This window comes from Osmia bicornis, chromosome 12, assembly GCF_907164935.1.
Source record: "Osmia bicornis bicornis chromosome 12, iOsmBic2.1, whole genome shotgun sequence".
NCBI lineage: Eukaryota > Metazoa > Arthropoda > Insecta > Hymenoptera > Megachilidae > Osmia > Osmia bicornis.
Genome location: NC_060227.1, coordinates 8,359,107 through 8,374,040, shown reverse-complemented (window position 1 = coordinate 8,374,040; position 14,934 = coordinate 8,359,107). Strand labels below are relative to the sequence as shown.

General features: G+C 42.2%; 1 protein-coding gene across 11 annotated transcripts in view; it reads right to left on the bottom strand.

The window, feature by feature from the left end:
- Positions 1-14,934, bottom strand: part of LOC114878206 (protein rhomboid) — a 109,201-nt gene that overhangs the window by 2,373 nt on the left and 91,894 nt on the right. For 5 of the 11 annotated variants that reach the window (XM_046288111.1, XM_046288110.1, XM_046288109.1 and 2 more), the window contains 2 exons: positions 4,013-4,277; positions 57-227 (listed from right to left, as the gene is read on the bottom strand). In XM_046288111.1, the coding sequence (XP_046144067.1) occupies positions 57-227; positions 4,013-4,277 (436 nt within the window). The other 6 variants (XM_029191738.2, XM_029191735.2, XM_029191734.2 and 3 more) reach the window with 6 other exon arrangements.

The window sequence follows — 14,934 nt, the reverse complement described above, 5'->3', positions numbered from 1 at the left end:
GCGAGCGGAAAAAGGGTAGCTCCAGGACGAGGCAGCAATTAGTCTGATTAACTCACCTCGAGCGGAGTGGCCAGCACCAGCTGGATGACCACGTTCAGTGCAAGGTGGAGTGCGTTCGAGTGCAGCAGCATGTACGAGGCAAACCTCCATCCCTGCACCCTTTGACGGGGATCGTAGACCAACCACCTCCGCAAGGTCGACTCATCCCCCAGGCAGTGAACGGCTATCTATGGTAATCACGAATGAATTTTCAGTGTTTGCTACACTCTCCAACGCGTGTATCGTAACGATACATTAAGACCACTCGATCCAGTTACTAGAAATAAATTACCTAATGAATGTGGCTCTAGGGGATGAAATTTAAATTCCAGACAATTATGTCGATACTGTAAGGTGTAACGTGTAATTTGTTATTGATACCATGTCAAATACAAAGGTGTAAACATAATAGATGAGAAATATTTTCAGAGTACATTTGCAAAGATAGAAATCGTCGTTTCGATTTGGAAAATGATTATACACAATGTAGATTAAACTGATCGGAAAATTAACACGTTTCTCCCGACGATTTCAAAAGGTTATCGAAGGAATACTTGATGATTCATCATATTATCGTCGGCAATAATCAAATTCATAATAAAATTCGTTCGTTCGATATGCGTAGTTCAATATGACGTTAATTAATCAAAGTTAAAATCATTGAATAAGCGGAATTATTCGTTATAAATAACCGGAAAAAGTCACACGTTCCGCGCGTGTCTCGTCGATACAAATTGTTCGCGATCGTTCAGAAAGAACTATAAAAACGGCGCGATAAATTGATAACGAACCGATGATTTATTCGTCCATGGCAAAGTAGTAAAAATTCAAATGCGCATTATCGACGAACCACCTAGCGAATAATTAATTCCATTCGCGTATGGAGATTCGACCGCGCAGAATTAATCAAAACCTGCTTATTTAATGCCGAATAAACCGCCCTTGTTGTCAGCCTTTTAATAACGTACCAGTCGAATATGCCCGCATCATTATGAATGATAATCGGCCACTCGTCCTGCAGAGAAAAGACGTGCTCCTCTGTTATCGTGAAATCAATCGTATAAATCGCTGGTCGATAACGAAATGACATCGAGAATAACGCTGCCAAACAATCCGATAACTACAGTCTTCAATTTTCAATCGCAACTTTTAGCGATTAATTCGACGAGTCTCTCTCTTAATCTCATAATAATTTCGCAACTTAAGAATCCTCGCAAAGTCTTTTCCTTTTCCTTTCAACGGATCTATAAATCGGAAAATCTAGCCTCGTTGTGTATCAAAGTTTCCCGACGATTTTCTGACCCGCATATTTACCAGAAAGGCAGTTTAGCCGAAAGTTACGACACCCGGACGGATCATGGGGCCACAAATCGTACAAATTCCCCCGTATCTTCTTCAGCAATCTTTTTCCTCCGATGTCTTTCTTTTACGTTTCGCCGATGTTCGCGCCAGGACCGCAACGTTTTTCTCTGTAAATCATCCGCCAGCAAGAATACGACGCTTTTCGACCGCCTTCACGGCTATCCATTTCCACGTCCTCCTTTTTACAACCCCCGTATCCGGTTTAATCGCCCTTGTCGTCTCGCAAAACTAGCCGACGAAAAATCAACCCTCAAATGTCAAATTTAAAAAGTAGGTGTATCGTTCAAAGATCTACATAAATAGATTTAAGAAGGTTGCGTTAACGAAAGTCACTCGATGAAATAAAACACGAGGCTAAACGAACGTATGAATACGGAAATCTGCTTCCGGCCTGTCAGACAAGTTCCCTTGAAAACGGACGGTATTAAAGACTCGCTAAAGCACAGATGTTAGAGGATGCTGACAGACGTTCTCGCAAAGTGTCACGAACCGTGATGGAGAATCAAAGTTACAGAATGTCAGTAAGCACCAAAGAGGCACGAAATGTTACGGATTGTTACGAACTGGCAAAATGCCTTCTCGAGTGCCGTGGAACGCGTTTACCGAGTCTGCAGTACGAGTGCAACAAGTTTCTATGCAAAATTTTGCATATCTCGAAGATGCGTAATAAATACGAGATGCACTTTTTCGAAATTTAAGTAATTTCCAATCAACGATTCAACAATCGAGCAAACGTTTCATTTATCGAACGGTACACATATCACAGTTTTCGCATAAATGTCACGTTTGAAAATCTTCCTGTTTCAACGAGACGAGATAGAATCCTGGCTAACGATCGTTATAACAAGATGAAAAGATCGAGCTTTCACGTGGTGGTTGTATCGTCCTGGCGTATCTCGACGTTTCATTATCCCTGGAAACGTTCATTGTCGTTTTACTATCCTCGTTACATTTTCCCGCAATTTTAACTCGAACCGTTTTAGATTGGACGCGTTTCCATCGGGCCGACCACCTAACGACCAGGGAACGTCCAAGGAATTATCATCATTCGGACAAGTGACCTACAAGTATCTTCGAACGAGTGACTTTTCTTTTTTCAGAAATTTTCTATGTATCGATTAAAAAATAGATAGGCGATTAAGAAAGGGGAAAATCGATTGTAGATTCTCTAGAATAATTTGCGAAAACATTCGCAATGACGGCGCTTTTGCTTTTGATTTATCGCGTTCGTTAGCCTATCTCTCACGATATTGCGGAAGAACATGGAACTCGACCGATTATTAACGGAGAGAGAGAGAGAGAAGTTGACTTTTCGACGAGAGAGACCACGTAAACGGATATCGCCGTTTCCGCTATCTCAGCGGAAGCTAGCGTTTCATTAGGGCCACGGCTGGAAAAGCATTATCTCGTTCGTTTCATCGCGCGAAACCGGACGAGTTCGCGGTTGCCGATTAGATTTTCCGCTTTCGACCGAACCACGATGGTCGCTTCGAGTGCTCTAATTCGCTTCTCTAGAAAACTGCTGTCGTTATTCAAACTCTGAATGCTCTACTTAATCGCTGTAAAAAACGGAAAATTCTAACTACTTCTGAACTATGAAAAGCAAAGATAAATAATATTTATTCAAAGTTAGCACGAAGATGTTGGCTCGTTTGAAAAGTAAATCAGAAACAATATTCGTAACTAAAGTAACAGGATAATTTAACACTTTGTCAGGTAATCGTCCTCGCGAACGAGCGAGCGAAATTCGATTTGAAAGTGGCATCAACTACCCCGTTACCCTTTTTCTCGTTTCATTAACCCGCTAGCGGCTAGTTAACTTTTGTTTGATCGCGCGAAAACTGGCGGAAAAGAATAGTGCATTTAAGTTGGCGGCTTGAACCGGTCGCGTTACAGTCGCCACGTTCGTACCAACCGGAAGTGCTCGAATAAGCTCTTTGGAATTATTATCCAACCGGAGGGAAAGAATCTGTAGAGAAGAGAAACGTCGACTCGTCGTCTCGTCGTCTCTCTTTCGAGCATTTCTTTTATTCCTTTTCTCTCCTCGGCTCGTTCGAGCTCGAGTTTCTTGAAATACCACCACTATATTCCTTCGTGAACTCGTGCGAATAATTGAGAGAGATTCTCCCGCGCCCCATCCAACCCCTTCGCCCTTCCTTCCACCTGCTGCACGAAGCATTAACTCGGCTAATGGGAAATTTTTCGAGCCCGGACGACCGTGCTCGAACACCGTGTCCTTCGGTAATACGAATACTTTTCGGTGTTGCGAATTTCTCACGGTGAAAGGGGCTGAAAGATTCTATTAACCTATGGCGAACGGGATCGATTAAACAGTGCTTTGTTTCGAGAAGAAAACTTTAGACTTTCCCTACGATTTATTTCGATTTCTTTCCTTCCGTACGTTATGGATTTTAAAAAGATCGAAGGGATGTTTTATGAGAGGGTTGTTTTTTCGAATACCAATGAGATAAGTTTTGATTTATAGAAAGCCAAGAGGATCACTTCTAAAGGGTCGAAGTTCAGCTAAAAAATATTCAATTTCAATTGCTTAGAAAATACCTGGCACCTTTTCGCTTGGATCAATAGAAAGCTAAATTATTTCCTGGCTCACCTCTATGATACTGATGCAGATCATCAGGTAGGGCGGTCGTATCCGGAAGTTGGGCTTCCTGGGCGGCAATGGGTGCCTGGGTGTCGGTCTAGGCGTCACCTCGTCATCCTTTGTCTTCTTGTACGAGGACGTGACGATGATCGGTGATTCTGGGGAATAGGGTGAGCCAGGACCCGAATACGTGGTGTCAGTGCAATCTGATGAGATGGTCGACAGTGTCGGAGAATTCTCCAGCAGCGCTGCCTCAACGTCCATGTTGGCCTGCCTGCAACAAACAACAAGTTCGTTGGATAAGGAAACAATTACAGTTACCTATCATACCGCTCAGGTATTTGATAAATTTCCAAGGATTTTCACATCTTTCTTTCTCCATGGCAGCAGTCCAGTCTTTAATTCAACCACGTCGGGGGCCATGGACGTAGATTCATTTACGCGGAGGGATGCAGTTGTACGCGTACAGGACACAAGTTGGTCGAGCTGGAATGGTCGAGACAGGTCGGGAAAGACGGAAAGAGAGCGAGCGAGAGAGGGTCGGAGTGCGAGAGACAGGAATGAAGGAGAGAAGAGGTGTGCAGAAGCGAAGGGAAGACAGAGAGGAGGAGAACTTTTGGTCGGGGTCAATCCTGGCGACCCCTTTGTCCGTGCGGCAACGGTCTTTGTTCGGCCCGTGTTGTCGAGCCACCATAGAATTTGCCTCTGAATTATTGGGGCTCGTCGAGTTTCGGAACGGTCTCCGTTTCTCCACCACCATCTCGCTCTCCGTACCCACCCTCTTTCCCTTCAACTGCACGTTCAATCGATCTCCGCCAAGCTTTTCCAAAACGAATTTTCCAAATACAAAAGGCGAAGATGAAGGGAAGAGAAACAGAAAACTCTAAGATAGAATGATCTTTTTGAAAGGCGCAGTAGAAACATCGATGCTTAGTCAGACACGCAAACAAAACGTGTATCTACCTGCAGAGAATACTAACGGAAAGAACTGGGAACAGTGTATTCTACGTGTGACAAGTGTAAATTAAAATTCAGAGCTACTGAATGTTAAAAAACCCGTGTTTCCCATCTGTCCGGTGTTGCACGATTGAAGCAGGAGCAAAAAAGAAATGACCATTACACACCGTACTCTCTCTTTCGCTCTCGGATATGTTTCACGTGAAATTCTCTGCTCTCCAAAGGGGAGAATCATCCTGTGACGCGGTGATCATTTATCATCGAAACGTACGAACACTCGTTGCAATAATGAACATCAAACTTGGTGTCGCGTTGCATCACGACCGAGTTCTGTTCGTCGAATATGTAACACAGGGCTTGCGGAAACGGGGGTTGATTTAACCCTGCGGTCGATGCTGGAACAGGACGTTTCTGTTTCCCTGTCCTTCGCGTTTGTTTCAAGTGGTTGCCAATGATTTCGCAGCGACGCTAATTCTGCCAGATTATTATTCTCCAGCGCAGCTTGAAAACAGTCCTTCGCGCTGAATTACCAGAGGATTTCGACTACGATTCCGCGGCTCGACCGTTTCTGTCGTTTCCTGATCGCGGTTTACGCAAACAATAGGGTGTTATACTGCTCGGCATGCAAAATTGACGAAGAGTTTGAGAATCGACCAACCCGATGAAATATTCCCTCGCTCACGCGAATTTCGTGGAATTGGATTCGAATCTACTCGATATATATATACATTTGAATCTAATCAGAAACGAAGAAAGTTTTAGCGAACAGCTGCTTAATGAAGCATTGACGTGTCCGGTAAGAGCGTGTAACCTGTCCGCGTGTAATTAACGTGACGGCCGTCTGCACGCAAATCAAACGTACACGCGGTCGTACGAGGAGCGGTGTAATTAAGGCCTCTCCCAGACTACGCGAAGAACAATGAGACTGCGCCCGCATACATCACGCGTCAATGACCACGACGTATTCGATGACGAGTAATCGTGCTCCGATTAACCTGCTCTTCGACGCGTGATACTGATTCCACATTTTCTTCTCCATCCGATAGAATCGCGAATGAAAAGTTTCTTCCTGCGTTGCCTTCGATGAAGTAGCAATAAAATCATCACCCAATTAATTTTCGACTATTATTACAATAATTACTGCATAGTGTTCCCGAGAATTTGTATTTTCAATCGCAGAGTACGAAATCGAACGTCAGACGTAGGATATGATAGACTCCAGGAATGTTGTTCTTAGATAATGTTTGCTTGCTTCGGGGCACAAGATTCTATTCTTGGTTACTCTGCAACTCGCAAACAGCTCTTTGCTTTAAAACAGATACATCGAGATATAAATTTCCGGGAAGTTCAAAATACACAAGGAAGCCTCGCTTTTATTATACCGTTTAATATAGAGAATAACGCGGAAGGTTGGTCTTCAATTATTTTAGGATTTGCAAATTTGTCTTCTCGTTAAATATTTGAAGTTAGAAAATTTCCGAATACGAAGGTTTAATCTCCGAGGGATTAAATGAAATAAATTTCCACGGGATCGATAAGTCACCCTGTCCCCCGTATAAATTGGTGACACATCCCCGTAACTCAGGAAACACCGTATGATTTTGCAAGCCCGAATTCAGAAATTTTCCCACGGAAGTCGGTGTCTGGAATGGAAACAAAGAAAGTACAAATAACGGCATCATTAATTATTCTCTGGTAGCACGAGCAGCTAGGTTACACACGATTGGTTCATTAATTTTCAGCGACGTCCTATCGACTTTCTGTCACAAGCTCTTGCCACTTCGAAATCCTGATCCCTGTCGTTCGAACGACCGCAAATCAAAATCGGTACCGCGGACACCTAAATAATTTCAAAGTTACCTTTTCAATTTTTAGGAACTACGTAAATATTTTAGCAACGTCTCTAATAGAAAGAATATCTCCCAAATTTTTAATGAATTCGTCGCATAGCGTTCTTTAATTTTATTTTCTATTTTTCTCTTGCCTTGAATTGTTCAGAGCAAGTCACCAGGTGATTTATACGACCATAAATTGATACTTGGCAAAATTATGATTACCGATGGAAACTGGGAAGCAGCAGCAACGACGTCGACAGCCGTGGAAAGTTCGAAACGACCCGGTTTGCGGGCAGTTTTAGGGCTTGTTTGATTTACGAATTTCCCGGGTCCGGAAATTTTGGAAATTTTGGAAATTCCCCCGTCTAGAAATAATCTCGCTCGTTCTACGGTCCCGCGAATTTCCTGCTCGACTCTCGAGAGCCTCGCATTTCAACATTTCCCTCGTTCGTGCTTTGTACTTTGCCGGAATTATATTATTGATTAAAACAGTTGTCTGTTTAGCCGGTGATTTCGTATCGAAAACACGCATACTGTGCGCAGAAATTCGTCGAGGTTCTCGCGATAAACGACGATCGTTTCTGGAGATAGCGACCCATGATGATTAATCACGACGAGCCGATTAAATAAACGAGCGATCGTACGGTGAAAAAGCTCGTCCGGCAATTTCCACTCAACGTGTTTCGATTTGTATCGGGATTACGCTCCACTGGTTCATCCCACGATTAATTTTTGCATTTTCCACTGTAACCGTACGCGATCTTTCCTATCCAATGACACGAATATTCCTTCATTCGAAACTTGAATCATTAAAAAGTTACTCCATTCGCAATATTTATCCGATGATTTCAGTTTCCTCTGGCCTGTTTCAAACGCTATCTGTATACTCTATTCTGGACAATTTCAAATCACATGTGAAATATTAAACACTTTTCAAACTACTCGATAGTGTAATTCACGCTCTACTTCACAAGTCACTTTGCTCTAATCGCGTTCACTTCACTTTCTGATGTTTCCCAGCACATTGCGTAACTCGAGTAATTTTAACTAATTTTAGTTTGTAATCAGTTCCATTTGCCGTAGCTTGAATTATGACTTTGATCGTAACAAAAGAACCAACTTACTACGTGGGAACACGTTTCTGTTACAATAGGGAAACTTGGCAATTTGACAAGGAATAAAAAATCATAAATTTTCTTCTGAAAAATAATTGAAAATAAAATGACTACCTGAAGATATGTTTGACGGGACGGGTCAAAATATGACCGGCGTATCTAAAGCATCACTTTCCTCGGTACACCAGCTGTCACGCACAAACGGAACAGCAATCGATCACACGTGTGTTCCCTTTTATACGCCTGCGTCTCCAGGAAACTGGAGGTTAAAACCGGCACGATAGGTTACGTAAAACGGAAACGCGGGATGAAATGTAGGGAGAGAGAGGTACGAATCGAAAGGCAAAGTCGGCGAGAATCAGGCCGTTGCCACGGTACAAATCACATTAGCGGTTCGCGATCACCGCCACGGCTACAAAGCGAAGGAAGCAACTGCTCGAACCACGCGGCCCGTCCGTTTTGCATAAATTATGTAACCGCGATTCAAGGTTGCCGCAGAAATAGCCAAGCGTGTGGTTCGCTGGCTCGAAGCCTTGGCGATCAATCCTACGATTTCAACTTGACCCATTCTTTTATCTTTCCGAAAAAAATCACTGCCATCTTGGTAAAGTGTTCGTTAAAATAACTTCCTGTATTTTGCAATAACAATGAAAGAATGAAAAATTTTTTTTCAATGGGACCAACTGGAAGACATACCCTACAAGATGTAAAAGGTTTCGTTCCGATTGGTACATCCATTTCGGAGTAATCGGTGAACACAAAAAAAAAAAAATACATACTGATCGAATTGAGTAACCTCCTCCTTTTCGAAGTCGGTTAACAAGTTTTTGGTATAATATTTGAGGAAAATTGGGAAATTTTACGTTCTAGAAATAATTGAATTCTATTATCGAGACCATAATTTCAATAATCACGGAATATTACGAGGAAAGCACGCAATTATACTTGGATAACAGAACACGAAAATTATTCAACAATTATTGTCATTTACCCTTTCGAAGCTTTTATTATACATAATAACTGGACGGTTTATCGTACAAACAGAGAAGTACAGTATACATTATCGCGCTTGATGAAATTTTCATTTAAATAAACAGCGCATTGAAACGTTTCAATCAGTCGACTGTGACAAGCTTTTGTAACAAATTGAAATCACTGAAATCCAACTATTATATTATCTGGATGTGTGCGTGTACCGTGTATAAAAAGAAGCCTGCTCGTTTTCATGATTTTTTTGTTTTCTGTTTCCCTGTTTTTCCAACTTTCGCGAAAGCACGGCAAATATTTGACCGGCAAATATTTGCCACGGCAAATACTCGGTACCCGTTAATATCTCGCCGTGACCAACGTTTCACCACGAAAAACGCCGTTTCTCTCGACAAGATTGAGCCACGATACATTTAAACAAGCTCGTAACAGCTTTCAAGAACCACCTTGAAAACCTAACCACCTCTACGAATCGTAAACGAGCCGGATTACAGGGACATTACGTTTATTAAATCATTTCGAGTCGGGTGTAATCGGCGGAACGATCGTAACACGCGTTTCATGCTCGGAATCCATGTTTTATCAAAGCAACGAAAGATTTAATGAATAGTTTAAAACAGAATTAATGCCGGAATTTTCGCTCTTTCGTTTTAAACCTTCCAAGGTTTATATCTTTTTACCGATGCATTAGGTATTCGTCAAGACGAATTAACTCTAATTACTCGAAATAGAAAATTAAATAAAAAATACCTGACAGTTTAAAACGTTCACAAGAACCTTAATGAGCTCTGTGTGCTATAAAATATCTGTTTGAACTTTAAAACGAGATCGGAAAGTTACGTTTTAATATTCCATTGCAGTCCAGCTGCAATTGTGCTGGATTCTTCAGGGTTTAACTGCGTACTCGCTCATTTAATAAAGGCTTAGCTTTTAATGAATAATTCATGATATCTCGGTAAGCACACATTGTGTTGAAGTTGCATTTGCGAAAAAAGAACGTTTCTCGAGCTCCGAATAATCACTGTTTTCTGGGTATTATCAGTTTTATAAAATCAATATCTAAAATTTACTTTCGACGTTTTATGGATATTTCATGTGGCTGAAAGCTTCCTAGGTTATTGATTGGAATAGAAAAAAAAAGAAGAAAAGGGAAAAAAGGAAAAGTCGTGGATAGAAGAAAAATTCATAAGCACTATGTTCTTAAAACGAACTAGAAAGAACTCGACGAAGGGAATAATTTATCGAGAGATTGTACGTTTCCGGATTCTCTCGGGCCGCGATCGAAGAGGGCGACTTTTCGGCTGGTCGGATAAGATCGTAGCCATAGTCGTGTTGCATTAAATCACACCGGGCAACTGCAATTGCCCCGCTTTCCACTCTACTTGTTTTCTAGCTCTCGACGGGCGCGGCACACACGAGAACTCAATTCCGTTCGATCTGTCATCTTAACTGCTGTCGAGCACTCTGGTTCCACAGCGTTTCCACGACGCTCATGAAAAATATCCTTTTCCCGCGAACGAAACACGCAATTACGATCGAATACTGTTTCCGGGGGAATTCTACTAGTGTCGGCAGACATTACGAACAGAGGATATTGCGATTTCGGTGATGTACGACCTTCGGAAACATCCTCTAAGTATCTTCTACATTTGGCATCGGAACTTTAGCAGATTTCCAAGAATTCCGAGAGTATGTATTTAATTTTTTTAACACTGAACCAAACTCAGGCCTAAATAAATTGCAACTGAAGATAGTAACCCGTCGCACAGTGGCGAGAATCGCCGAAAACGTGGACAAAAGTCAAAAAATGAAAATCGGAATTCTTGAAATCAGTTTAACGGAACTTGTTCATAAGGAATGTGTGCATAATGTTCTGACACTTTTAATGATTTTATTATTACCATTTCGCAGATATGAGCCTTCAAAGTTGATGATTTTGTGAAGTCAAAGTTTAACATAATGCTGTTCATTATTTTTTAACTATTATGTTCTTTCGCTAATATTGCCACTTTATATGATCCTTTTTGAATATAATTATGTAAGTTGCACAACAAAATGTTTATACAAGATATTTTTACAGATCCTTATTCAGGAAACTTCCAGCTTTAATTTAAGCCTAATTTGAACGTGTAGATCCGTGTAGAACATAACTTTTACCTTACGTAAACATTAAATATGTCCATTCTTTCTATTTCGTCCTATATCACAGTTAAAAATAAACATTTTGTTGTGCAACTTACATAATTATATTCAAAAAGGATCATATAAAGTGGCAGTATTAGCGAAAGAACATAATAGTTAAAAAATAATGAACAGCATTATGTTAAACTTTGACTTCACAAAATCATCAACTTTGAAGGCTCATATTTGCTAAATGGTAATAATAAAATCAAAAATCATTAAAAGTGTCAGAACATTATGCACACATTCCTTATGAACAAGTTCCGTTAAACTGATTTCAAGAATTCCGATTTTCATTTTTTGACTTTTGTCCACGTTTTCGGCGATTCTCGCCACTGTGCGTCGGTCATGAACTAGTTTCACTTATCATTGACTTATACTACTTATTCCTGACATATGGATATATTACTCTTATACAAATTTTCTGTTTCTAATATCTCGATTAGATTAGCATTAATTAATATCCAATATTGAGAAAAATTGGATGATTCAATAAAATTCTAATATTTTTTCCACCTTTTTATGTTTTGAATTAAAATACAGGCTGCGTGGATTTTTTTCTGATAGGAAGAAAGTTTCATGACCGACGTCACGTGGTCGCAAACTTTCTATCTCGATGATTTTTATTCGAAACGAAAGGCAAGCTTTCCCCTAGCAGAATTAATTCGAAAGTTTCGACTGGATCGATCGGTCGACCTAGGTACGTAACGCTGCTTCCATCGCATTTCCTCAATTTCCTGCGGCATTACATCACGAAATAAGCGAAATACCGTGGAGCGACGTTTACCTAACGTACGAGCGTCCGACGATAATGGACCGGCCACCGAGACACAGGACCACTCGTTAACTTTCGATGTTTTATCGCGAATACCCTGGCAATGTGTGCCCGAGCCAGCAACTTTGCCGAGCCATCACGTAACTCGTGGATCCTCGAAACTCTTTGAAAAAGCTCTTCGCGACCTCGATACGACCCGTCCCGACTAAACGAACCTTAATCATTCGAAATTCCACCGTTTCTCTTTCTACCTTCCGTTTCGATTTCGAGTCGCATAATACTATTCGAGATTTTCAATTTTCGAAACTTGAAAATTCAGACCTTTTTTCAAAAGGGTTTTGATTCGTATAGTTCATCAAACGCTATACGCGCTCGTGACGGACGAAAGAGTTGAACGAAATCAATAATTCGTTTCATTCTCGCGTCTAAGCCGCTTCCCGGCAACTTTTCATTCCGCACAGCGGCAGGGCGAAACGTAATTAATTTTTCCCATATCCTCTCTCGGCGCGCGGTGCCATCGAATTCGACGTTTTAACGACGAAATCTCGCATCGTTAACAGCGCTCACTAATTATCGGGCGACACGAGGCGAGTTAACGAGACGGCAAGACAGAGACGACAGAGTCAAAAGTCTTTTGTCCCCGGGGCGCTCTTTTTTTTCCTCCTCCCCTTTTCTATACGTTCCCACGCATTCGCGGAACGAACGTGCACGCTGACTGCTCGAATATTGTACATTTTTAAATACATATTTCCAACCTCGTCGAGTCCCTACAGGCTCGTCGAAGAAAGGAACAAACGCGTAATTACGCGTGTAATTTACAACTCGCTAATGAGAGCCACAGTTGTGCGTTACCAAGCTGAATGCTCCTGTTTGTACAATGTCGACGGTGTGCATCGTGTTTGCGTATTCCTTCTCAAAGCAGTGCTCAACCGACCCCCGACCGACCATTTCGCAAACACGAGCCTTGTCATCGATCAAAGCGCAAATTTCCTCGAAATATGCTCGATTTTAATAAATAATAGTATAAACAACAATATCAGTAAGACAAGGTTTTCATTAAATTTCTATCGTACTCAGTTTGCGCGATATTCGTACGACGCAGTGGAATGGACCCATGTTTGGTTAGACGTGCAGGATAAGAATATTAGCGCGGACCGCCGCAGTAGAAATATCAATATTAACTGCGGCGCTGTATAATATAGCTAATTGAAGACGCTAAAAATTACTGCCCGAATGAAATTGCAAGGTATTATGACTATTTAATATTTCAGTTGAATTTTTCATGGCGATACTTGTTAACGCTGGTTAAATTTAATTAAATCTCTTATCCGAATGAAATTAAATGAAATTCCGACGCTTACAATTTTCAAGGTGTTTAAGAATACTTGTTAGTTTTCAAAAATTTTCTATTTTAAAATCGAACGAATACTCGCGTTAACCTACATCGTTCTCGAGCATCACACGAGCTCTCACGCCCAGAATCACCATTTCTCTGGCAGTGATTTTTATCCCCGATCGAGTTTCAACTCCGTCCAACTCACCGTAATAAATCCGTCGTTCTGGCCCGGTTCGATTCTCGCTGGTTGCATTACAACCACCCGGGGCGTCGTAAATAAATAAGGGGGCGAGTCCCTTTCCGGGTATTAAAAATGCACTTTACCCGATGAATCTTCGGAAGCGTAGCAGAGCGGAGCAACAAGGTGGTTCGCGAACAAACCAGCCAGTGTGCAAAGTCAACAGGGATGTATGAGAGCGTGCCGGATCCCCAGGCTGCACGCAACCGCCGCTTGGACTTCGGTAAACAACCGACCAAGAGAGAGCACGATGGTGTAAACCTGCTAAGAAAACATTCGAACAAGGGGGGGGGAGAGGGGGGTGGGGAGAACCACCACCCGCGACTACCGAAACCCCGCGAGGAATCTTCCGCAGGCAAGAACAACGATGCAAACATGTAAATCACGCGGGAATCCTTTGGAATCAACGAGAAACCTTGTTCGATCGATGCAACCCTTTCGCCCGCGAGACATCTCCGTAAACATTCATTTGTAAACTGTGTACACGAAACATTATATTACGGAGCTCAAAGTTCTATCGTTAGTTTCAATCGTTACTGCTCGAAAGCTACGAAACGCATAATTTCGCATCGATTTCTAAATATCCGCTACGGTGTAACAAGGCAAACCATTCGACGGCCTCTGGACCGAAACTACTAGCTCGATTCAATTCAAAGTTTCGATGAGTTCCGGTTTTGCGATTAAGAAGCCGAAACACTATTCGCTGTCGGTGTCCCGTTTTTTTCAACGTAGGAATTTCGTCGTCGATTCGATCGAGGCAACTTCGATGCACGAGGAAACAATAGTCGTCGACCGGAAGCGGAGCACTCGACGGAGATCGTAAATTACAAAATGGTACGGGAGTTTTTCGTTGAGGGAATTTTTGAAAAATATGACGCAAATTGTGAACTTTGTGATGTACCTACACAGTTTCCGTGTTTCATAATATGCAGAATTCCAGAATAAACGGATGTAATTCGTTCATCTTTCTCGAGGCTGGGCAAACTTTTGACGCGCAATTAGACGTCTGGTGGTGCGACGCGTGACGAAAGTGGAAATGTCTAAGCGTTTTCGGAAGGTTGTCGCGTCGCACGTGTCTCGGGCGGACACGCGCGTCTCCCGTAAATTATGCGAGGCTGCGCCAGGGACCGCGAACCCTTGACACATTCGTAATTCACGCGGAGGACACGCGACAACGCGCGGCTACGTTCGGTCAGCATTTCGCATTCCGCGTCGTGTTTATCGTAAAGCCCTCTTGTAATGTGGCGTGTAACAGAAAGCGCGCGTGCTCCTCTGCTGGAATCGCAGCATTTGCATGCTAACGAAACGAGATGAAACTCGGCCTTGACGCGTCGCAAAAAGATGCGAACAAGATAATAGGGGATCGCGGTGGCTGGCCTGCGAATGGGACACAGCCCGTGTTCCATGGAATTGAATTCGTTGGAAACGCGTTGTATTTCGGTTTCAATTCACTATTTCGGTATCGAATTTATTGATCGACTCGCCTAGCTGGTCGAAACGCTCTCGC